The following is a 22422-nucleotide window of genomic DNA, read 5'->3' as shown; positions in this document are numbered from 1 at the left end:
GTTGAAAATTTTATGAAAAACTAGATATTCACATAGTCTCAAAGTTTGCCCACAAAATTCTTACTTATTACAAAGAGAGAAATAGTAACTTTAGTTGGGACAAACCTGACGTACATGTGATCAACTTTAACATCACCGGTAACTGGGCTGATTGAGATTGTGCCTCTTACTGGAGTCACTGAGAAAACACATTGTGGTTTCTGGGTCAGAGCTGCTCAAAATGCATCACCTGACTCTCACTATGAGGAAATAGCAATCGGACCCAACCGAGGGTCTACAAAATAACTGACCTGTACTCTTCAAGAATGTCAAAGACCCAGAGGACAAGGGAGGACCAGGGAACTCTCAGAGAATGTGTCAACGAGGTGGACCCAGAGAGTATGGACTGGATCTAAGAACAGAAGAAAGAGAATCCTGTTTGCTTATTTGCTATTAGGGGCTTGATACAGTTGGTAAGTTCTGAATAGTTGATGTGTTTTCATACTTTGGTTTATGTGTATTCTAGCTCATTCAGACCAATAAGCTAAAACATTACCCCAGCATCCATGGAGACTTCAGCAATGATTTCAGACAGCCGTGTGTGGTGTTCACAGGGCACCCTTCCCTCCGGTTTGGGGACGTGGTCCACTTCATGGAGCTCTGGGGAAAATCTAGTCTCAACACTGTCATATTCACAGGTAAGTAAAAAAATAAACAAACCTCCGCCCTTTCTACTGGGGCCACTAGTGATTGTAGCTGCAAGGTAGAAGCTCAGGGAAGGATTTTAGGGTAAGGCATACATAGGGTCATTGTTTTAATGTAAGTACCAAAGAATAAAGATACCACGGGGGAAAGAGTCAGAGTGAAACAGTACACCGTTAGATCACTAAATGGTTAGGCTTTCAGACCTGTTACTGTGGTTTTTCCCTGGGACAGAATTCTGCACTGATTTTGATAGGATTTTGTAAGCCATTTCAAGAACTACAGTAATTCCTGCGCCTCATTTTGTTTTACTCTCCAGGAATTATTTACTGAAATGGTGCTTTCTCCTTTGATTATAGTTTACTCTGGCTGCATTTCTTCTTCTGGAGATGAATACATCAGGGAAAAATAGATTCTTCAATTAGCTCAAGTAGGCAGTTTACTTCAATAATTATAACATTATTTTATCAATTTAAGGTCAGCCTCAGTCAGCCTAAAATTTTAGAAAACTTAATGAGTTATAAAGTAAAAAACCTTGATCTGAAATGTGGCCCAACTTGCTGCAACATCAGCAGGGTCACCCAATGAGCCACACTGTGCTTGTAAATGGGACCGTGGGTAACCACCTCCACCTCCGTGGGCTGCTCTGGGCACCTGGTGAAATGCCGTGTGCCAGCATCGAGTGCAGCACCCGCTGAGGAAGGATCAGCCACATCCTCCTGTAGCATTTTCTAGTTAGACCAAAAGCACTGGAGTCAGAGACACTCCAGCCCTTCCCTGTGTTTATGAGGCTTCTCAGTGGCGCCACACACAGGCCACCAGGAACACACCTGTAGTTGAACAAAGATGGGCTTGTGTCATTGTGAGGCGCACATGGACTGTGCATATGGGATGGAAAAGACCTCCTTGTAGGATCTGGGGTGGTCTGAGAACATGAGACATCACTCCCCATCGGCTGCTGTCAGGTGCGGTGTAATTCACCATTAGATGTCTTCTGATTCTATCTAGAGCACACAGTGGAGCCAGGACAGGGCAGCATTTGCTCATTTTGTGGTTAGAACAGGCTTGTGTTTGGTCCTGAGGCCTGATTACAGGAGGTCTTCTTTTGGCTGGATCTGTCATGGCTACCAAGTGGCCTTATCTAATGTTGGTGCCCTCTGATGTCGTGTGTGCACAAGAGGGGGACACTGTGGCCCTGCTGTGGGTGCTGGACCAGCTCCCACCAACAACACAGACGAGCAGAGATGTAAGGAGACTTCCCAGTCGTCAGGGGCTGCTCTTTTCTTCTTGGGCCTCCTTTGGGCCAAAGGCAGAGGAAGTGGGGACAAGACATTGATTCTCAGTACTCAGAGCTTCACACCAGCAGGAGTGTTCTGATCAGGATGGCGTCCAGAGAGCACTGTGGGGAGCAGGACTGAGGCTCCTCTCTCCTTTGGATGAGCTGTGCCTCTGATGCAACAGTAGGGACAGCATTTGCACAGGCACAGTCAGAATGTTGGCTCTAATAGACATTTTCCTTTAGCTAAGAAGAAACCAGGGCTCTGTTATTGCCCTTGACAACGCTGTGAAGTGAGTTTGCTTTCAAACCAGTTTGTTGGCCTTCAGCGGTTTTGTCCTCTCTGATGTCCACTTGTGTCAGGGTAAAGTTTGGGGCCATCTTTTTTATTGTACTGTGACTACCAAACACATGCAGATAGAGTCCGTATCCCCTGCTGGGGAGCCTGCCCACGTCTTATAGTGGGGGTGTGGGTATTCTTAGCAAAGCGCTCTCCCTAGGGATGGTAACTTACACATCTGCAGCTCTATCAATTGTACCAAAGACACTGGAAAGGTCACTGTGCCGGGTGAGCCTAGACCAGGGGTCCACCCTCACTGGGCACAGACTGCTGGGAATCCAAGTGTCCTTTATCACATCAGGACTGAGCCAGCTTTTTTGGCCCAGGGTGGACAGCGTCCTTTGGGGCAGCAGCCCTTGAGAAAGACTGAGCACGTGGTGGGGATGGTCCCCAGCCAGGAGGCGCAGTGTAGTAATCTCAGCAGAAACATCTGTCCCTACAGGGTGAAGGCTGTGCTTTTGTCTGCTGGGTGCCTCCTGGCAGGTGGATGTCCGGATGTTGCTGTCTTACACCTGGGCGTTAACCCTGAGCATGCGATTCTTGGCTTTTTTGGGGGGAGGTGAGAGGCAGAGACAGTCTCATTCCACTGCCCTGGGGAGAATGCTGTGGCGTCATAGCTCACAGCAACTTCAAACTCTTGGGCTCAAGTGATTCGCCTGGCTGTTTTTTCTATTTTTTGTGGAGACAGGGTCTTGCTCTTGCTCAGGCAATCTACCCACCTCAGCTGGGATCACAGGGTAAGTCATGGCACCCTCCACCCACTTCAGCTGGGATCACTGGGTAAGCCACCATGCCCAGCCACTCCAGCTTTTTTTTTTTTTTTTGAGACAGAGCCTTAAGCTGTCGCCCTGGGTAGAGTGCTGTGGCATCACAGCTCACAGCAACCTCCAACTCCTGGGCTCAAGCGATTCTCCTGCCTCCACCTCCCAAGTAGTTGGGACTACAGGCGCCCATCTCAACGCCTGGCTATCTTTTGGTTGCGGCCATCATTGTTGTTTGGCGGGCCCAGGCTGGATTAAAACCCGCCAGCTCAGGTGTACGTGGCTGGCGCCTTAGCCGAGCCCACTCCAGCTTTCTTAGTCTGTGTCAGGTCTTTCCACTGTGCAGTTGCCGTATCTTGTGGGGGTCACTCTAATACTTTCTATATATCCTGTTCTTAAATTTTTACCAAATTAGCATTTATTCATGATTCTAGTCTGAATAAATCATTACTGTGATGATTGCCGGATGTTGATTTTTTTTATTTCATCTCCTTTTTACATTTATTAGTTGGCTTTTTGTTAGAAAGAAGAGCTTTCCCTTTCACCCATTTACTTATTTATCCCTCATTTATCTCATCTGCCTCTGTTCTGTCTTGAACCTTTAAGCCCCCACCCATCCTCCCATTCCAAATCCATCACACGTGGGCCATGCCAGCCTCTCCCCTGCCTTAATCAGGACTCGGTGACTCCTGTCACCTGCATGCCGTCCTTCCTGGCTCATCTCCTAACCCCCTGCCCAGACACCTCACTCGGCAGCTCCTCTGTTGCCTTCATTCTAAAATCTCTTTTCTGGACCTTCCTTAGAACCGGACTTCTCCTACCTGGAGGCGCTGGCTCCCTACCAGCCGCTGGCCATGAAGTGCGTATACTGCCCCATTGACACGAGGCTGAACTTCATCCAGGTGTCCAAGCTGCTTAAAGAAGTGCAGGTAACAAAGGGGGTGTCTGCTCGTCGGGGGGCGGGGGGCTGTTATCTGCCTACAGTTGACTGGGACATAACGCTGGTTCAAAGGAATGGTCTTTCCACCCTGAAAGAAATTTCCATTCTAAAAAACTCAAAAGTAGAAGGGAGAGAAAACAGTCTAGTAGTTTTTTGTGTGTGTGTGTGTGTGGTTTTTGGCCAAGGCTGGGTTCGAACCCACCACCTCCAGCATATGGGACTGGTGCCCTATCCCTTTGAGCCACAGGCGCCGCCCTCAGTCTAGTAGTTTTTATGAGGATTGTGTCCACTTAAAACCCACTGAACTCCCCCAGCACACCCCCAAATAGTCATTCTAAAAACATACTCCACAAGCTGGAAGGAAGGTAATTTAATGAAAACGTATTGAGCTAGTGTATGACAAGCAATGCTGTTTTGTTTTTAATTTGGTTTGGTTGCAGATTTTGTTCATTTTGTTTCATTTTGCATTTTCTGCCCTATAGAAAGGGAAGGCGTAGTTGGGGAAATGTGGGTTAGGGGAGGATTCTGTACAGGGGAAGCAGGGACACGGAGCACTGTGCCAGGTCAGTCACAGCGTTCCTGGGAAGTGTTCTGGCAACTGGGACTAGGGAGGCTAATTGGAAATGGCAGGGAAGGCAGCTTAGAACAAGTGAGAGAGGTAAATGACCCTGTCCCGTTCCCTCAGTGTCTGCAGCAGCTGCAGCGGTGCCTCCAGCCCAGCCCTCCCTGCCCCGCAGCAGGTGTGACTGGTGCTGTTCATCGTGGCCAAGTCCAAAGTTCTCGTTCCTCCTCTGCACAGAATCTTTGACCTCAGATGAGAGGCCCTTTTGCTAAACTCTAAGGCAGGGTTAACAAGAAACAGGAAAGCTGGAGAAGCTCAGGAATGCTGGGAGAATGGATTCTGGTGGTCACTAACTTATTGCCCTACAAAGAAAGAATATGGGCTTTCTCAAGGTGAGATTAGAGCAGACTGCCAGTTTGAGGGCTGTGTGGAGAGAGGTGATGCCCCTGTGTTCATCAACTGCTGGAAAAAGAGCCTGTGTTTCCATTACTCAGCAATTTCAATTCCCAGCCCCTCAGCCAGCTGTGTGGCTTCACCCTTCTGTAGTGTGCTGGCCTCAGAAACCAGGAGGTCTGGTCTCCACTTGAGGGAGAAGTCCTGGCCGGGACTGTGCAGTCAGAGGGCTTCAAGCTAAAGATACTAACCAGGTCAGGAGGAAGAAAAGGTAGCTTGAATAACAAAGGTGTCAGCCCTCAAGAACAAGTGCAGTTTTTAAATCCATCTAGTCCAGCTGGTTGGAAAGCCTTATTCTTTTTTGAAATAGGCTCTTGCTGTCCTCTGGGCTGGAGTGCAGTGGCAGCCTGGGCTCAAGGGATCCTCCTGCCTCAGCCTCCCAAGTCACTGGGATTACAGGTGCCCGCCACCATACCCAGCTAATTTTTCTGTTTTTAGTAGTGATGGGCTCACATTCTCACTCAGGCTGGTCACAAGTAATTCTCCCACCGCAGCAGGAAAGCCTTATTCTTCAGGAGGTTTGTGGTTTGGTCTAAACTCTAATGACCCTGTGGGCTGCCAACATTACTTTCCAAGTGGATGATATTTATCCAAAGTAAACATTGGTTTATTAATTTTTTTTCTTTCAAGATAATGAAAAGGCATTTTGTTTAAAAAAAAAAAAAAAATTTTCCACGTCTGATTTGCAGTCACACACAGCATGTGATCTGACCAATGCACAGTGGCTAATACCCCGTGACCTACAGATACCAGGAGAAACACACCAGGCTAGCACAGAATATCACGGTTCTTGCTGCTAAGAGCTCGTGACAGTTAATGTGTAGTAAATGTTGTGACTGTGCCCTCCAGGAGCTTAGAGACTACTTGGGGTAGATGTGTGGAAGTCACCGTGAAAGTTACTGAAGTAGAGTAAAAAAATAAAGACCCATGCAGACTGAGCCAGTCCATCCCTCCTTCACCCAGGCAGCTGGCAGGAGGGGTTTCCCTGAGCTGTCTGTTCTACCCATCCCCTCCCCTCTGCCCGGCTGGCTGGTTTGGGGGAGAGTGCTCACAGTGGCCTGGAGGCGGCCAGCTGCTCTGCTTCACGGCTTCAGCTCCTTGACCACGTCTATTGGCTCCTCAGCCCCTGCACGTGGTCTGTCCTGAGCAGTATACGCAGCCGCCCCCGGCCCAGTCCCACAGGACAGACCTTGTGATTGACTGCCAGCCCCCAGCCACATCCTATCGGCGGGCCGAGGTCCTCACCCTGCCCTTCAGACGTCGGTACGAGAAGATCGAGATCATGCCGGAGGTGAGCATTCTCTCTCCTGATTGTTCTTCTCGCTCTGAGAATACGCTGCATGGTGTACAGGGGACATGGGCAAGACCCAGCTGCCTTCGCGGCCCTGCAGCCACCTGGCCACCCTGCACTTTGCCTGGAGGCTGCTGCTAGGAGACTGCAAAGGCTTTCCCTAGGCCTGCTTTTTAAATACGTTTGGGTTTTTTTTTTTTTTACAGTTTTTGGCCAGGGCTGGGTTTGAACCTGCCACCTCCAGTATATGGGGCCAGCGCCCTACTCCTTTGAGCCACAGGCGCCGCCCACATTTGGATATTTTTCTGGATTGGAACGGATGGCTCTCAGGGAATGTGATCAGTTCTAGGACATAGCATATGCCAGATGAGTGAGAAAGTTCCTACTCTGATGTCTGTCTATTAATATCTGCATCTGCCTACATAACTGCCAGGCCAGCAGACTGAGCCGAGTTCCACAGCATAGTTCCTCAGATTTGGGGATTGTTCTGATTATTTCCTACTGATTTCACTTCATGCATAGATAAGAGATTTTCATCATTTTTAAAGCACAATGAAAACAGACCCAAAAGTATAATCTAACCAAATGCCTGGGAAATGCATGTTTGGGAGGAAAAGGTTATTAACACTCTGTTCTTACTCTGTTTTGCTGCTACTGAAAGATCTTTGTTCCTCCCCTGATGAAGGTGCACCCTCTGCAGCTTCTTTATAAATCCTATTTGGTCCTTACAAGTTCAAAGCAGGAGATCTGAGGTGTCAGGCCTGTTCTCTCAGGAAAGCTTCCCTCTGGAGTAGCAACAGGCCCCTCTCCCCCTAGAGGCTCCTGAGCTGAGCCAGGTGTTGTGGGCTGGCTTCTGTTCTGGCACAGCTGCCATGTGCCCACCTCAAAGTCATCTTGGAAATGGAGTTAGCTCACAGCTGCCCAGGGAGAGTGTCTCACCTGTGTGGATACTGTCCCCAAACCTCTCACTCAACCTGTGAAGGGGGTGATCAGAGTGTAGGGAAGGAAAACCTAATTATGTGTGGGACAGGGGAGAAAAGTAAGACCTGGCTCTGCACCAAGCATTTCACACTCGCTGTATGGAGTAGAACCTCCATCACTGACCGCCTCCTTCAGTTGACCTAATTTTTTTTTTGAGACAGTCTCACTGTTGCCCTGGGTGGGATGCTGTGGCATCATAGCTCACAGCAACCTCAAACTTTTGGGTTTAAGCTGTCGTCTTGCCTCAGTGTCCTGAGCAGCTGGGACTACGGGAACCTTCATCACGCCTAGCTAGCCTTTCGTAATTTTTGGTAGAGATGATGTCTCACTTTTGTTAAGGCTGGTTTTGAACTCCTGAGCTCAAGCAATCTATCTGCCTGCTCGCTACCTGCTGCTTTTGCTCATTTGTGATGGGATTTTCGTGTTAATTGTTTGGTTTTTTTTGAGGTAGAGCCTCACTCTGTTGCCTGGCTGGCATGCACTTACGTCGTCATAGCTCACTGCAACTTCAGACCCCTGGGCTCAAGCGATCTTCCTGCGTCAGCCTCTCCAGTAGCTGGGACTACAGGCATGTGCCACAATACCCAGCTACTTCTGTATTTTTTGTAGAGACAAGGTCTTACTCTTGCTTAGGCTGGTCTCCAACTCCTGAGCTGAAATAGTCCCCCCTCCTCAGCATCCCAGAGAGCAGCCTCTTCGGGCTGAGTAGGTCTGCTTGTCTGTCAGAATAGTGAGGTCCTGCCACGCCCCGTGCTGAGGAGAAAGCATGGATTAGGCACAGGTGGTGGGGCACACAGACCCCTCAGGGGTCACTGGGGGTTCTATCTGTGGGAGAAGTCAGATTTTCAGGAATGGCAGAACTGAAGTACCTCTGTCTCTCTCCTTCCTGACACTAGTCACCTGGGGAAAGGTTGAGGATAAACCCAAGGCCAGACTGGACAGCAGGGCTGCACGTGGCATGTGATTCTGAGAGTGGGTGTGAGTCATGGATGTATTTTTTATTTAAGAATTTTACCTGTTTTCTGCTTTAAATTTATTTGGTCATCTTAGACCGCAATGATGAAAAGAAAATAGTGATCATTAAAGGCTCTGCTTTACACGTCTCTTGATAACTGGTGCCTTTGCCACGAGCTGGGCAGGGGCACACACTGTAAGCTTGGTGGACATGGTGACCTTTCTCCAGGGCACGATCCACCCTTGCACTTGGCTTGAAAGGGCGAGGCTGCAGCCCCCCCTTCCCTCATCTAGAGGGAGCCTGTCTGAAACCCTGCCCTTTGCTTTTAGCTCGCCGATTCCCTGGTGCCCATGGAGATCAAGCCCGGCATCTCCTTGGCAACCGTCTCTGCTGTTCTGCACACCAAGGATAACAAGCACGTGCTTCAGGTATCCTGGGAGGCGGTGGGCTGGGTGTGAATGCAGGGGACACTCAGGGCCTGTGGAACCATAGCCTTATTGCTTTGCAAACCAAAAGTAGTTAGACACCAGGCCACATGATGGGCTGTGTGTGAAACAAAAGAAGGTGCGTCATACAGGTTCTCTGGCTACATGCTACAAAGAAAGGGGAGGAGACGGCTCTTCCCAGAGTTGAGGCTGCATTTTCCTCAGCACCATCCCCTTGCGGAGCTTCTGCAGGTACCTCGTAGACCAGCCTGTGTGGAGCAGCCACCCTGAGCACTGTGGGGCCAGCCTGGTGCTGGGGCAGACACAGTCCCTGGCCCTCTGTGTGAGGCTGTGGAGGCCCCAGAACCTGGCGCACGACCACCGGGGCACTGCACTCCCCACTCCCAGGGGGCTTGCTGCCTTGCAGCGTTGCTATTAAGAGAATCCCTTTCAGATTTGTGCCTGTGTATGAAGTGACTGCTGCCTTAACGTGTATAAGTGTGCCGAGTCTTTGAGATGCATTGTCTGATTTAGTCCTCACAGGATTCTCCTGTTGCCATCTCAGAGGCAACTTCTCAACAAAGGTTCTACAGCCAGAGTTTTGCCCATGAGTCTGACCCTACAAGCGCCAGCCTGGTTTACTCTAGAGAGCAGTTCTCAACCTATGGGTCGTGACCCCTTGTAACAATGAAAATACATCACAGCAGTAGGAAGGCTGAGAACCACTGCTCTAGAGCATTACTCAGCAAATACAGAGTTGGATCTTGATAAAAGGCAGACATCTTAGCCCAATAAGATGTTGGTGCACATGGGTAGTCTGGCAGGTGTTTGTGTGTGAGCTTCAGAGCCCCCAGCAGGTGGTGAACCCAAACTCCATGCCAGTGGGTTTGCACTCCATGACGGACTCCAGACTGGGCTGGGCCCTTGGTCTGTGTCAGACAAGAGGCTCCCCCAGGACAGGGGGTCTCAGGTGGCCCGTGCTGACCTCCGAGCAGCTCACTCAGGGTCATGCTTTCCTTCCGCTCCAGCCCCCTCCCAGGCCTGCCCAGCCCACAAGCAGTAAGAAGAGAAAGCGGGTGAGCGATGACGTTCCCGACTGCAAGGTTTTGAAGCCTTTGCTGAGTGGGTCCATCCCTGTGGAGCAGTTTGTGCAGACCTTAGAGAAGGTGAGTCAGCTACACGTGCGCCATGTGAGCTGTCCTGTCTGTGGCCCCTGGCTGCCGGGAACGATGTTGCTGCTTGTCACTTAGTCTCCATGCCGTTGTCACAGGGTACTGACAGAGGAGTCCTCCCAGCTTTTAGAAGGGTTCATCCCTCACTTTTCCACACGACCCCTTGCTGTCAAAGGAGACCCAAATCTTGGGTTGAATGTCAAGATTTGTGGGCAGGTGGGCGGCGCCTGTGGCTCAGTGAGTAGGGTGCCGGCCCCATATGCCGAGGGTGGCGGGTTCAAACCCAGCCCCGGCCAAATTGCAACAAAAAAATAGCCGGGCGTTGTGGCGGGCGCCTGTAGTCCCAGCTACTCGGGAGGCTGAGGCAAGAGAATCGCGTAAGCCCAAGAGTTAGAGGTTGCTGTGAGCCGTGTGACGCCACGGCACTCTACCGCGGGCCGTACAGTGAGACTCTGTCTCTACAAAAAAAAAAAAAAAAAAAAGATTTGTGGGCAGGTGGCACCAGTGGTGCTAGTTAAAAATCTAGGGATTTGGGAAACCGGTCCAGCAAGAGATGGGAGATTCAGTCACCTGGGCCCTTACCCCGCTGTCTCTGCCATCCCCCCCCTTCCAAAAAAAAAAAAAAAAAAAAAAAACACAAGAGATTTCTGTACTATGACAAAAGGAAAAAAATCTAACCTTAGATTTTTGTCTTCAGCCACAGGATTACAGAATCCTTGCTAGGAAGAAGGAATTGGCTAGAGATAAGCTTCCCAGAGCTGCCACTGGCTCTAATAAGTAATTACAGGAAAGGAGATGTTCTTCTGCAAAACTATTAATAACCACGTTTTGTCCAAACTAAACACATGAATTGCTGACTCCTTTCACATCTTAACATAAAGACGTCTTTATTAGCGTTTTTTTCTCCCTTCATGTTTTAGTGTTCTGGGAGGAAGTTGTATAGCGTTCCTGGCCCTCCCACATGGCTGCTGGTGAGCACATCGGCCCCACCTTCCTCGTGTCCATGAAGGGCTTCTAGTCTCTATCACTGGACCTCAGGCTTGACTTGCTTTTCCAGAAAGACCTTTTGCCTGAATGAATACTCTACTCTACCCTGGCCGCCTTCTCTCCTCACTGCAGGGGGACCTTTCTGTCCCATAATATAGACAGTCCCCCTGCTTTCCTCTACAGGCAGATACCGTCTTTCTTTTCATCCTTGATTTATAAGGAAATCTCATAACCCCCGTTAGTGATGGCTGGAGAAATACCAGCTCTGCTGCTTGGGAGGACTTGCTGGGTCCCACGGTCAGCAGCCTCTTGCTTTGTGGGTGCTGAGACTTAGGCGGAGCTTTGTCACAAGGGAACATGGGTGTGGTTCTGAGTGAACACAGTTGCTTGGATGTACTTTTTAAATGACTCACAAAAGCTTAACAGGTTGTGGAAATTTTGTACGTTTGGGGCCTATTTTAAAGTATGTGAAAGTATGGCTGAATTCTATTGCAGGCCATACTGCTAGTTACAGAATTGTATTGTCAGAGTATACCCATCCCCTCCTCTTTCTTTTCTTGTGGAGCAGCATGGCTTCAGTGACATTAAGGTGGAAGACACCGCCAAGGGCCACATCGTCCTACTGCAAGAAGCTGAGACCCTCATCCAGCTCGAGGAAGATTCCACCCATATCATTTGTGACAATGATGAGATGCTCAGGGTACGACTGCGGGACCTTGTCCTCAAATTCTTACAGAAGTTCTGAGTGGGACAGCCAAACCATTCACACCTCCTGAAATCCTACAAGCCCTCACTGCAGCTGCCCAGCCATGTCTCTGCAATGTTCTGTGGCTCTTAAGGGAAACCATCTGGAGCAATAGCCAGGGTCTCCTGGTCTGGATTCCTAGCACTGTTTCGGGCAAGAAGTTTCCCTTTTAACTTGAAGCTCACCATTTTCTTCTGGACTCTTGTCTTGAGGAACCGAGGAGCAGCATGCGTGTGACCGACGAGGCTGACGGTGGACAGGAAGTAAGGGAGCTTGCTTTTCATGGTGCCCAGGCCACAGCAGGAGAACTTGTCTTCAATTCTGCACTTAAGAAAGATGTGCTCCAAAATTAATAAGATGAACTCACAATGTGAGCCCATTTTGCTATTAAAAGCTTTTATTTTTTATAGAAGTATCTGTGCCATGTTGAACATGCAAGCAATATACTGGCTTAGTAGCTGTAAAAAATAGGAAAATATACAGAACAGCAGGAACTTAGAAAACATCAAAGCAAATTTTAGTTCAATGGGTGCATTCAATCAGATAACCTAGCATGGTTTACAATAAATACAGATGTATTTCTTCTTTAATTGTATGAAAAGGTACTTAACTTTAAGCTCTGTCTGCATAAAGGCAGCGACACAGATCAGCAGCAGCCTCACTTCACCTTCAGCGAGGGCCGTGCCAGCAATTCTGACTGCACCAGTTGGTCACGGCTGCCACCGCCCTTCCCACAGAGCTTCAGTCTCTGCATTAAACCAAGCATTACACTCAGTACACACAGAACCATTAGCAGTAGGAAGGTTTTAGAGAAAAGTAACCTTTCACAGAAAATAACTGCATTTGCAGTAGTTACCAGCTGACATCTAGTCTAAGCACACGTTGTAACACACAGGCTAACTTGACAGGTACTAAACTGTGGTCTGAGAACTGGTGGGCCAGGGTAGGAGGCCCTGCTCGCCTGTTCCTCTTACCATCTCTTTAGACTAACTGAAATTCAGTCCAAGGTCCGTCCCCCAACTCAGCTGACAGCTCACCATCACAAAGCACTTCAGTGAGCAAGAAACATCTAACAAGAACTACAGAACTAATTGTTCGGGTTTTATGGAGCATTGATTATCAGTTCTCTTGAAATATCAGCAGGAATGAATCGTTAAAGGAGGATAACCTCATTTTTTCCATTTGCAACTTTGCCAAACTTGGGCACAAGAATCCTGAACGTTTCTGTTTTCCAAGGTACGGGTCATTCCAATCAAGGGTCTCGTCTCAGGATGTGTTAGGGAATAAACTAGGGGCTTACCACAGGCCAGGACTGACACTGCAGGAAATTGATGTGCCACGGCTAAGAACATTGCATTTTGTTTTTAGGAAGAGAACTGTCAATGTGTGTCACATGTAGGAACAGTTCCTAACAACTTTTGAGAGAATCCAGTTAAATTTTAAAAACATCTTCAGAAATGCAAAACCAGGGTAAGACAGAACTCTGAAATGTCCTAGCATGCTCTGTCTGGGAACAGTGCGGTGTGTCAGCCTGACTTCTGTTAAAGAGCTTGATCAGAGAGCCTCAGAGCAAGGATCCCGAGAGAGATTGGTTACAAAGGAGACCACGGTATGTGAGTACAAATGAGTTAGTAACTGCCTAGCAGACAGGAAATAATTGAGAAATTAGAGGTTTTAATCGAGTCATCACCACCCACTTAGGGGCAGAAGCCAGAGGCAGTAAGAAGCAAAGCATCTGTAAAGCAGAGAAAACCCAGAGCTGGCCTCTCCCAGTACCTGGAGAGAGCAGTGTGAGTAACTCCACCTAAAATTCAGATACTTGAATACTCAGGTTGGTTAGTAGAAGCTGCCTGGGAGTGCTGTAATCATCCCTTCACACTGATAATGACCTGGTGAAGAATCTGACACCTAGAAAAAATTGCTACTGAAGCTCAGTGGAATCCTAATAAGTGGTAACTGAAAAAAAACCTTAAAAACTGTTATGTAAGTCTTTCTGCAAAGTGGTATATCAGGTATCTATTGTTGCATAGTAACTTACCCCCAAACACAGTGCTTAAAAGAATACACATTTCTCATCTCACCATGTCTGCGGTCAGGAGTCAGGGGTGGCTTAGCCAGATGCTCTAGCTCAGGGTCCTCTCTCCATACACTGCAGTCAAGTTGTTGGATGAGGAAACCGGACAGGGGTTGAATGACTTTCCCAAAACATATCAAGTAAGTGGCGTCTGCCACACCTTGCCATCAGGTCTGAGTCCTGGTGAGCAGCAGCTCCAGGAAGAGGAGCCCAGCTGCTTAGCCCATTACTCTCCAAACACCTGCTCCTCCTCTTCTGACCCCTGGAAAGCACAAAGCTTTCAGCCTTCACATTTCTCCTATAAAGGCAGAAGTTTGCCTTTCCAAACATAATGAAGTAGACACAGATCCATGAACCAAGTAAGCAGTTTGGGGGGAGGGAGAGGGGGACATCGTCTTCCTGGGCCCTGAGCTGAAAGCTGCCCCGTTGCCTCAAGCCACCTGTCAGAAAGTAGGTAACCTGGACCTTCCACTTTCACCATTGCTTTCAAGTCCAGTGCAGTGGGACTGCACCTGTACGTAACATTGTCCTTCTCTGAAATTAAAATGGGGTATAAATAAGCAACTGTTAACTCTGAAGTCACAAATTCTAGAGACAGGCAGTGCAGAACCGAGCCATAGAGTCCAACTGCACCAGGGTAGAGCTGTGGTAGTTGGCATCACCTTCTCAAGACCAAGTGCTCTGTGCTAGTCCATTATAGGTTTTAGTCACAACAGTATTTTATATGCATTATTTGAACTTTTCAGTGACAGGACCACAGATTTATTTTTGGAGACAGAGTCTCAAGCTGTTGCCCTGGGTACAGTGCCATGGCATCATAGCTCACAGCAATCTCAAACTCTTGGGCTTAAGCGATTCTCTTGCCTCAGCCTCCCAAGTAGCTGGAACCACAGGTGCCCACCACAATGCCCAGCTAAGGACCACAGATCTTTGAAAGGGGTTTTACAACTACATCTCATCATTAGGCATGCCGAATATTTATTTCTCTCATGTTGGTTTCAGAGGCCACTGGAAAAAATGGAGATGTAGCCCCGGCCTAACAGTTCTTGTGTCAGCAGGATTTACTCTTACCGTTCTCTACAACAAACCACAGTAATAATTCCTAATCATTTATAAATCTTCCTTATGTACAGCTATGGAGCAGAGATTGGTAACAATGGCCTACAACCCAAATCTGGTCCATAAGCTAGGAAGAGTTGAAAAAAAAACCAATCACACATGGTCTTCAAGCCTAAAATGCTTACCTAATTCTTCACAGAAAAAGTATGGCAAGCCTTGTTCCAAGTATTGTGTGTTAAAACATTTTGTAAGAGTTAAATAATGGGGCGGCGCCTGTGGCTCAGTTGGTAAGGCGCCGGCCCCATATACCGAGGGTGGCGGGTTCAAACCCGGCCCTGGCCAAACTGCAACCAAAAAATAGCCGGGCATTGTGGCGGGCGCCTGTAGTCCCAGCTACTCGGGAGGCTGAGGCTGAATCGCTTAAGCCCAGGAGGTGGAGGTTGCTGTGAGCTGTGTGAGGCCACGGCACTCTACCCGAGGGCCATAAAGTGAGACTCTGTCTCTACAAAAAAAAAAAAAAAAAGAGTTAAATAATGGAATTGGGATGTAACAGCTCCCATCAGACCCTACCTTCCTACTCCTAAAATTATAAACTCCAGACATAAGTAGATAGGTAAATAATAACCACCAAAAAAAAGTGGAGGAATTAGAGAGTAAAGAAAAAAGCAGGCTCAGAAGTAGAGTCGAACTTAGGAGAAGATGGCAAATGGGTTTCCATTTTTATGCCTTTTAGCCTAGAACAAAAGTGAAGTACAGGGAGGTTTTAGGGGAGTGAAATATTCTTTATGATACTGTGATTGTGGATCTGTCATTATACCTTTATCAAAACCTACAGAATATACCAAAGAATGAACCTAATATAAACCATGGACTGTAGTTAACAATGCCGATACCGGCCCCTCATTATAACAGATCTACAACAAACAACAAATCTATCACAACAGGCTAAGAAAAGAGCAGGTGGGGGCCTGGTGGAAAGAGGGGAACCCTTGTACTTGCCACTCAGTTTTATGTAAATGTAAATCTAAAGTTGCTCTTGACCCCAACTGTATAAAATGCATGTAACCAAAACATTTGTACTCCTACAACATTCTGAAATAAAATTGCTCCCCCCAAAAGTCTACTAAAAATACACTTCTTATATATACTAAAAATATCTATAAGAAAAAAAGCAATACCAAAAAAGACAACCCAATTTTTTTAACGATCAAAAGACTGAGATTGACACTTCACAATGGAGACAAATCCATATATATAAATAGTGTCAGCACATGAGAAGGTGTTCAGCACCATTAGTCACCAGGCAAGATGGAAATCACAACTACAAGATCCTATTACCAAAATGGCTAAAATTAAAGTCTGACACCACCGCAGATCAGTGAGGATGTGGAGCGCCCGCTGTCGATTATTGGCACTAGTACAAAATGGCACAATCGCTTTGGGAAAAGGTCTGGTAGTTTCTTATAAAACTAAACACATAACCTGCCATGTCACCCAACAATTCCACTCATAGGTATTTAGCTAAGAGAAACAGAAACGTAAATAAAGAGTTGCACGTGAATGTTTTTGGCAGCTTTATTCATAACATCCCAAATGTGGAAACAGCCCAGCATCCTAATAGAAGGGACGGATTTTGTTCTAGCCATAGAAGGGACGCTACTTAGCAATAAGAAGTCACAGATCACCAGTACATGCAGCAACAGCGGCTGAATCTCAAAAACACTATGCTGAGTTTCTAGAAGCTTTACACCAGTAAAAAAAATCGTGTGATATAAGAATTCTAAAATAGAGAAAGCTAATTCCAAGGTACAAATGCAGAGCGGGTCTGAGAGGTGGGACAGGTCAGGAGGAGCATGAGGGAACCTTCTGGGTTGATAATGACAATCTATCTCGGGAAGGGTCTGGGTTGTAGAGATGCACAAATTTGTTACAACTTAAGGAACACTTAAGACGTGTTTCAGTGAGTAAATTTAAAATGTGCAGTTTACATTCAAAAGAAAAACAAGTGGATGCTGACCTACAGTTAATATAAGCACGTGCTTATATAGTGGTTAATGTACTGATGTCACTAATCTACTCAGAAAAGCACCAAAGCTGGTGTGGATGGAAGGACGAACAGAGGGCTCAGTAAATGGCCAGAGGGTGGACAGAACGAGAAACACCCGGCAGGCAAGCGCAGTGAAATGGTAGGCAGGGACCAGGCTCACTCTACAGAAATTCCTCCAACTTGGCTGCATGTCTGAAATATTTCATGATAAAACATTGAGACCAATAATTCAAATAAATAGGATTTAAATAGTTAAAATGCTGACATGATAGCCCGACAATGTGACTAGGATTTGTACTCTTTTACAAACATGAAGACAAAGGTGAAACAATTTACCAAATTACAACCAATTAAAAACCAGGTGACCTTAGATAGCAAACCAAATCCAGCCCTAGGGCAGGGCCTCCCACCTGCTTCAACCACTTCTGGAATCCGTCATGCATTGTCCTTAATTCTCAGCACACTCCCTTCTTTCTTAATCGCCTTTGTCAAAGTTGTAGTTTTAATTTTTTTGGTGAAAATTTTCAAATAACATAGTGGCTCTGAAACTTCTGAGCCTCTATGTCAGGCTTCTGATAATCCCAGCAAGACCACGTCAGCTGTGTCGGAGGCGCTCCAGCACTGTCAGCGCAGTGACGTTCTAATTCAAAGCATCATTCATTCATCAGAAACCTCTGGACACTACTCAGTGCTGTAGGCCCCAAAGGCTTCCAACCTGGTGTGAGAGGCAGAGCGGTAAACTGTCGCCATGGTAAGGTGACAAGGCTAGACAGGACAAGTAGCAACCTTTGAGGAGGGCGGGCTTCCTGCAGGCACCCCCAGGATATGAGCAAGGTGCAGTGCTCAGATGGGATGAAGAGCGAGCCGTGAGGCTGGCAACGTTCTACCCCAGTAATGGTTCATTTTATAGTGTGTCCACAGTCGACGATTTACTATGTTAACTTTGAGGTTTAAGAGATGGGCACAAGTTTTACCATTTTATAGACGAGACCAGAATTTACAGCAGATGACTTGCCCCCCCACCACCGTGGGGCAGACTAGGGTTTGAACCCACTCCCTCAACCACACATGTTCCTTCTGAAACGTATTTTAGTAAACCTTGGGGAGCCTTCAACTTGAGTGACAATCACATCAATAACTAACACTTGCCACTTGGGCTCGCCTTAAGTTCAAGCCAGAAGTGAAGAGAATAGACTGAGGAGACACCGCCTGTGTATGGGAGGACCTGTCTACTGCAGCCCCGTGGCCGGCTCCAGTCTGCCGGAAGAACAGGGCCCATGTAGCCATGACTCCAGGCCTGAGGAGGGATCCCCAGCATCAGCATCAAACCCGCCTGATCAGTCGTTAACCCCACTTTAGGAAGGACAGGGTCCTCTAGGTCCCACCCACTCTTAGGATTGTCAATGCTACTCAAACTGCCACCTGGAAAGCCCGGGAGAGGAGAACCCAGCTCAGCTTCTTTCTTGCTTCCGTCCCCCTCCCGTCTCCATCCCTCTCCTGAGCCTGGGGCTCAGTGCTCTCTCCTGAGGTAGAAGTTTTAGAACCGCAGACACCAGAAGGATGGGAGTAACAGGAGTACAAGCCGGGTGCCAGGGTTCTCTGCGGCTCCGGCAGGTTCAGTACAACCAGAGACCAAATCAGGCCCCGCTGGGAGCCCTCGCCTGTGTTTGGGAAGCAGGCGTACAGCTTCCTGCCCATACACATTAAATGCCCATGAAAAACTTCAGTTTGGGGTGGTGCCCATAGCTCAGTGGGTAGGGCACCGGTCACATATACATAGGCTGTGAGGGTTCAAATTGGCTCGAACCAGCTAAATGACACAACAATGACAACTGCAACAACAAAAAAAGAGCCGGGCGCGCTGTGGCCGGCGCCTGTAGTCCCAGCTACTTGGGAGGCTGAGGCAAGACAATTGCTTAAGCCCAAAAGTTTGAGGTTGCCGTGAGCTCTGACGCCAGGACACTCTACCCAAGGTGACATAGTGAGACCCTGTCAAAAAAAAAAAAAAAAAAAAAAAACAAAAAAAAACCAACTTTAGTTTGCACGTATGTTCCACATGTTGTCTGACATCACACTTAAGTAAATGGCACTTAAGTTCCGAGTCTAATGAAACTGACTCAGCCCAGAAATGGGTGCAGGGAAGCCTGTCATGGGTGCATGTTCAGCTCACCCGGGGGGGGGAGATCTGCGGGCAGTTCCAGGCCTGATCACACACCACAGGCCTCTGGGAACAGGCCAGATGGCCATGCATCTGCGGCTACCTGAAAGCAGGCAGGCACCTACCCCCTCAGGCCACTCTCTGTTCTGCTGAGGGAAATCACAAAAGACCTCCAAGCTGCTTGAGTTAAACTTTCCATTTATTTTGTTTTTGTTTTTTTACAAAAATCCAATGTCTAAGACCATTGTGCTCATGACTGGAAAGGGGGCGGGTAGATGGATGGCCTGGGTATCAGAAAATCCCTTTCACACCAGGAGCTCCCTGCACACACCCAGGCAGCTACTGCCTCCTGGATGGGACCCCTGTGATCAGTAAGCCCGGCTTGAGTGCAGGCCAGGCCAGACCAGACCCACTGCTCAGGCAGGCAAAGGCTCAGACAGGCCTGATGAGCACCCTGCCCGGTGTCACTTGGGGGGCAACCCTCACAGTGAAGAACAAACTGGTACCTGGAAGGTCACAGCAGCCCTGAGGGCCATGACTAGGTAATAAGGTATTACCTACGGACAGCCAAGGAAAGCCCGGGCTCTGCACAGCCACTTCCCATTTCGGGTGACTCACAGGTAGACAGCTTTCCACGGCGAGCAGCACCAAAGATGGGGCTGTGGGGCTCTGGGTCTCTCCCCACGCACCCCACAGGGCACTGACCAGCAGCACGCACGTCTGTCCACCTGCTCCGCCTCTCACTGAGGAGGACATGTCCTTCAGGAGCATGGTCAGTGTCCTCTGGAGCCTCTGCAGCCAAGTGAGCGCTGCCCTCGTGTGAAGCTCCGACACTAACCCTCCCTGCAGCACATTTTGATGCCACCCATGTCGTCAGACCACTCAGCTACTCATGGATCCCCCAGTAACATTCAGGGACCCAGCACTCTGGTTCCACTGAAGGGGGTCCTACCACAGACTGCCCCTTGTCACCAGGTCCCCGAGAGTTCATGAGTTCCTTGCATTAAAAGAAACAAGATAAAATAGCAGCCACATACATAGCACAAAACACCACGCTCTTTGGCTCCCCCAAGGGAAGAAGGCTACTGCTAAAAATGAAGTCAGAAGTCAAGGAAAGAGCGAATAGAAAGTTCCTATGCAGGGAGTCTGGACCCCTTTGCTGGGTTGCTAAGAAGCACAACCACACGTCCCAGGCAGCTACCGCAGCGGGAGAGCAACAAGCAGATGCCAGCGGGACCTGTGGGCAGATACAGCCCGGGGAGCAGCCCTGGTCCTGTTTGCCAATAAGGCGAGTTCCCTTATGCCAAGCCGGCCCTAGGGATGGGGTTATCTACAGAGAAGAGCCTGGCTTCAAAACAACACTTGGGGAGAACCCATTTGCCACAGGCGGGTCAGCAGAAAACGTACCCCAAGAAATAGCAGCACAGGACATCACGGTCTAGGGAAGACAGAACTGGCTTAAGGCATGTGCATGACCAGACAGACCTGAGCTACTGTTCAGTTGCTAGAAATCTTCTACAGTCGGAAAATAGAAGTCATGGGCTAAATCCCTGACAAATGCCACAAACACCCTCCTCGGTCCCCTCCTGCTGACATGACCAAAAAATTAGCTTATTTCACTTTCAGCCCAGGGAACAGAAGTTAAAACTGGGAGTAGCAAATGGTAAATGTGGGTGTGAATGCTGGAGAAATTCCAAGGCTGGATTTGAGCTTACATAGCAAATCATAGCCTCCCAGTGTTCTAGCACATTCCAAACTTCACAGGGTACTACAGCCAACCTGGCGTCAGGGGTCCAAAAACCACAGGTAATACAGGAGGGAGGTGTAGACAAAGGTGGAGGGCAAGGTGAATTCCATCAAGGTATTCATCCCAAGGCAGGTGCCTTCCCGTAAGACTTCCCGGCCTGCCGGGGGGGAAGGGGGTCCTCAAAGGACACCTGCTTGTTCTACACCAGAAAGAGCAGGCCGACCTGCACACCGCTGCAGACCAGCCTAGGCATGCAGCCTGCGAGCCTTCCTGTTCTTTTATCCAACAGGTAACACTCCAGAAAAGCCCAAAGCTCAAAACCTTTCTTAACAAGAAGGCAGGCCAGAAAGAGCCATTGGGAGGACTGTCTTCAGGCCTTGTTCTTCAAACGGGCAGATGGAGCAGGGCCATGTCCTGGGACAAGCACTGGCCTAAGGATGGATCCTCAAAAACCAAGGAACCCCGCAAAAGGAAGCTCAGCTGCCACCACAGCACGGGTCCTCCACAAGGAGTCAGAGCACTGACCTGCAACAGAAAGGCGAAGGGAACAGACCCACAGATCTCGTCTTGTCCAAGGCCCCACAGAAAGGCCAAGTCCACCCCTTCCTTGTCTCTGTGCACAGATGCCAAGTAACACAAGGCCGTAACCCATCTCCGCCAAAATATAGAACAGAATAAGCCAGATGGATCCCCCACTGAGAGGCAAAAATTTCAAACTCTCCCCGCCAGATATTTTTATATATATACACATACGTGAGTGTGCACACACACATATGTACATATACACATAGAAATAAGCCCTGAATGGCAAATCTGAAACTTTCTTTTTAAATAATAGTTATTAAATTTAAAAACCATAAACCAGCTGTCCTGGGCTTATGACCTACGTAAGTGACTCTCCTGAGCCCCCATGGTCCTCAGTGTAAGCTATCAGTCAGTGCCCTGTGTAGGGAACCCCAGGGTTCCAGGCCCAGTGTGGCTGACTTCAAGATAAAGGCAGCTGTCCCCTTTCCACGCTTCCTGCTGCCTCTCCCAGCAGAGGGTCTGGGTCACCCACCCAGTGATGTCCCCAAGGTCCTTCAATGCCTAGGAACCTTAGGAGCCATCGTCCTTACTCTGCCTGTCCTCTCCCCAAATCCTGCAATGCCCTAGATGAACTTGAAACACTTGGTCTTGTCATGGGGCAGGCGCGTCTTGAAGAGCACGGAGTCCACCCTGAACTGGGTGTAGAGGAGGGGCATATAGCCGTACACCTTCACAAAAAAGTTGATACACTTGTGCCGCTCGTGGAAATGGGAGTCATCGTGTGACAGGGCCTGAGGGCATCCCGGGCATCGGAAAGTCCACCTTGAAGTTACCTGGCAACAGGGAAGAAAGAGATAGAATCACGGCGCTAATGCTGATAGCCACCTTGCAGCTAAGCAGATCCAACACCCTCATTTCCACAGTGAAGATGCTGAACCCCATAGCAACTGTCACGCAGAGCAGGTTGGGAACCAGGGCGCAGCCCAGGGCTGCTTCCTACCAAGTGTGCAGAGCATTCCTAGAGCTTTAGTGAGGTGTTCCACCCAAATGGTGCATCTGTTAAGATAATGAAAAGCCTTAAAAGCCTCTCAAACTCCTAACCTCGAGCAATCCTCCTCCCTAGGCCTTGCAGAGTGCAAGGTTACAGGTGTGAGCCACCATGCCCAGCCAACACGTTTTAAATTAAGAGTTTTAGCAAGTTTGCTAGAAACGAAAAAGATAAATAGTTCTATGTAACAAAAAG

General features: G+C 48.4%; 2 protein-coding genes across 5 annotated transcripts in view; one reads left to right on the top strand and one right to left on the bottom strand.

Annotated features, from left to right (window-relative positions):
• Nucleotides 1-15175, top strand: part of INTS9 (integrator complex subunit 9) — an 80233-nt gene extending 65058 nt beyond the window's left edge. For both annotated transcript variants that reach the window (XM_053578423.1, XM_053578424.1), the window contains exons 12-17: nucleotides 506-677; nucleotides 3863-3987; nucleotides 6137-6304; nucleotides 8570-8668; nucleotides 9694-9831; nucleotides 11393-15175. In XM_053578423.1, the coding sequence (XP_053434398.1) occupies nucleotides 506-677; nucleotides 3863-3987; nucleotides 6137-6304; nucleotides 8570-8668; nucleotides 9694-9831; nucleotides 11393-11569 (879 nt within the window). In that variant the 3' untranslated portion in view covers nucleotides 11570-15175. The remainder of the gene's footprint in view (nucleotides 1-505; nucleotides 678-3862; nucleotides 3988-6136; nucleotides 6305-8569; nucleotides 8669-9693; nucleotides 9832-11392) is intronic.
• Nucleotides 15176-15232: 57 nt separating this feature from the next.
• EXTL3 (exostosin like glycosyltransferase 3) overlaps nucleotides 15233-22422 on the bottom strand; it is a 97523-nt gene continuing 90333 nt past the window's right edge. For 2 of the 3 annotated variants that reach the window (XM_053578421.1, XM_053578420.1), the window contains exon 7: nucleotides 18758-22012. In XM_053578421.1, the coding sequence (XP_053434396.1) occupies nucleotides 21803-22012 (210 nt within the window). In that variant the 3' untranslated portion in view covers nucleotides 18758-21802. The other variant, XM_053578422.1, reaches the window with a different exon arrangement.

The sequence above is a fragment of the Nycticebus coucang genome, chromosome 24, assembly GCF_027406575.1.
Source record: "Nycticebus coucang isolate mNycCou1 chromosome 24, mNycCou1.pri, whole genome shotgun sequence".
Lineage (NCBI taxonomy): Eukaryota > Metazoa > Chordata > Mammalia > Primates > Lorisidae > Nycticebus > Nycticebus coucang.
Note: the sequence above shows the minus strand (reverse complement) of the source record. Positions and strands in the feature narration are given on the sequence as shown.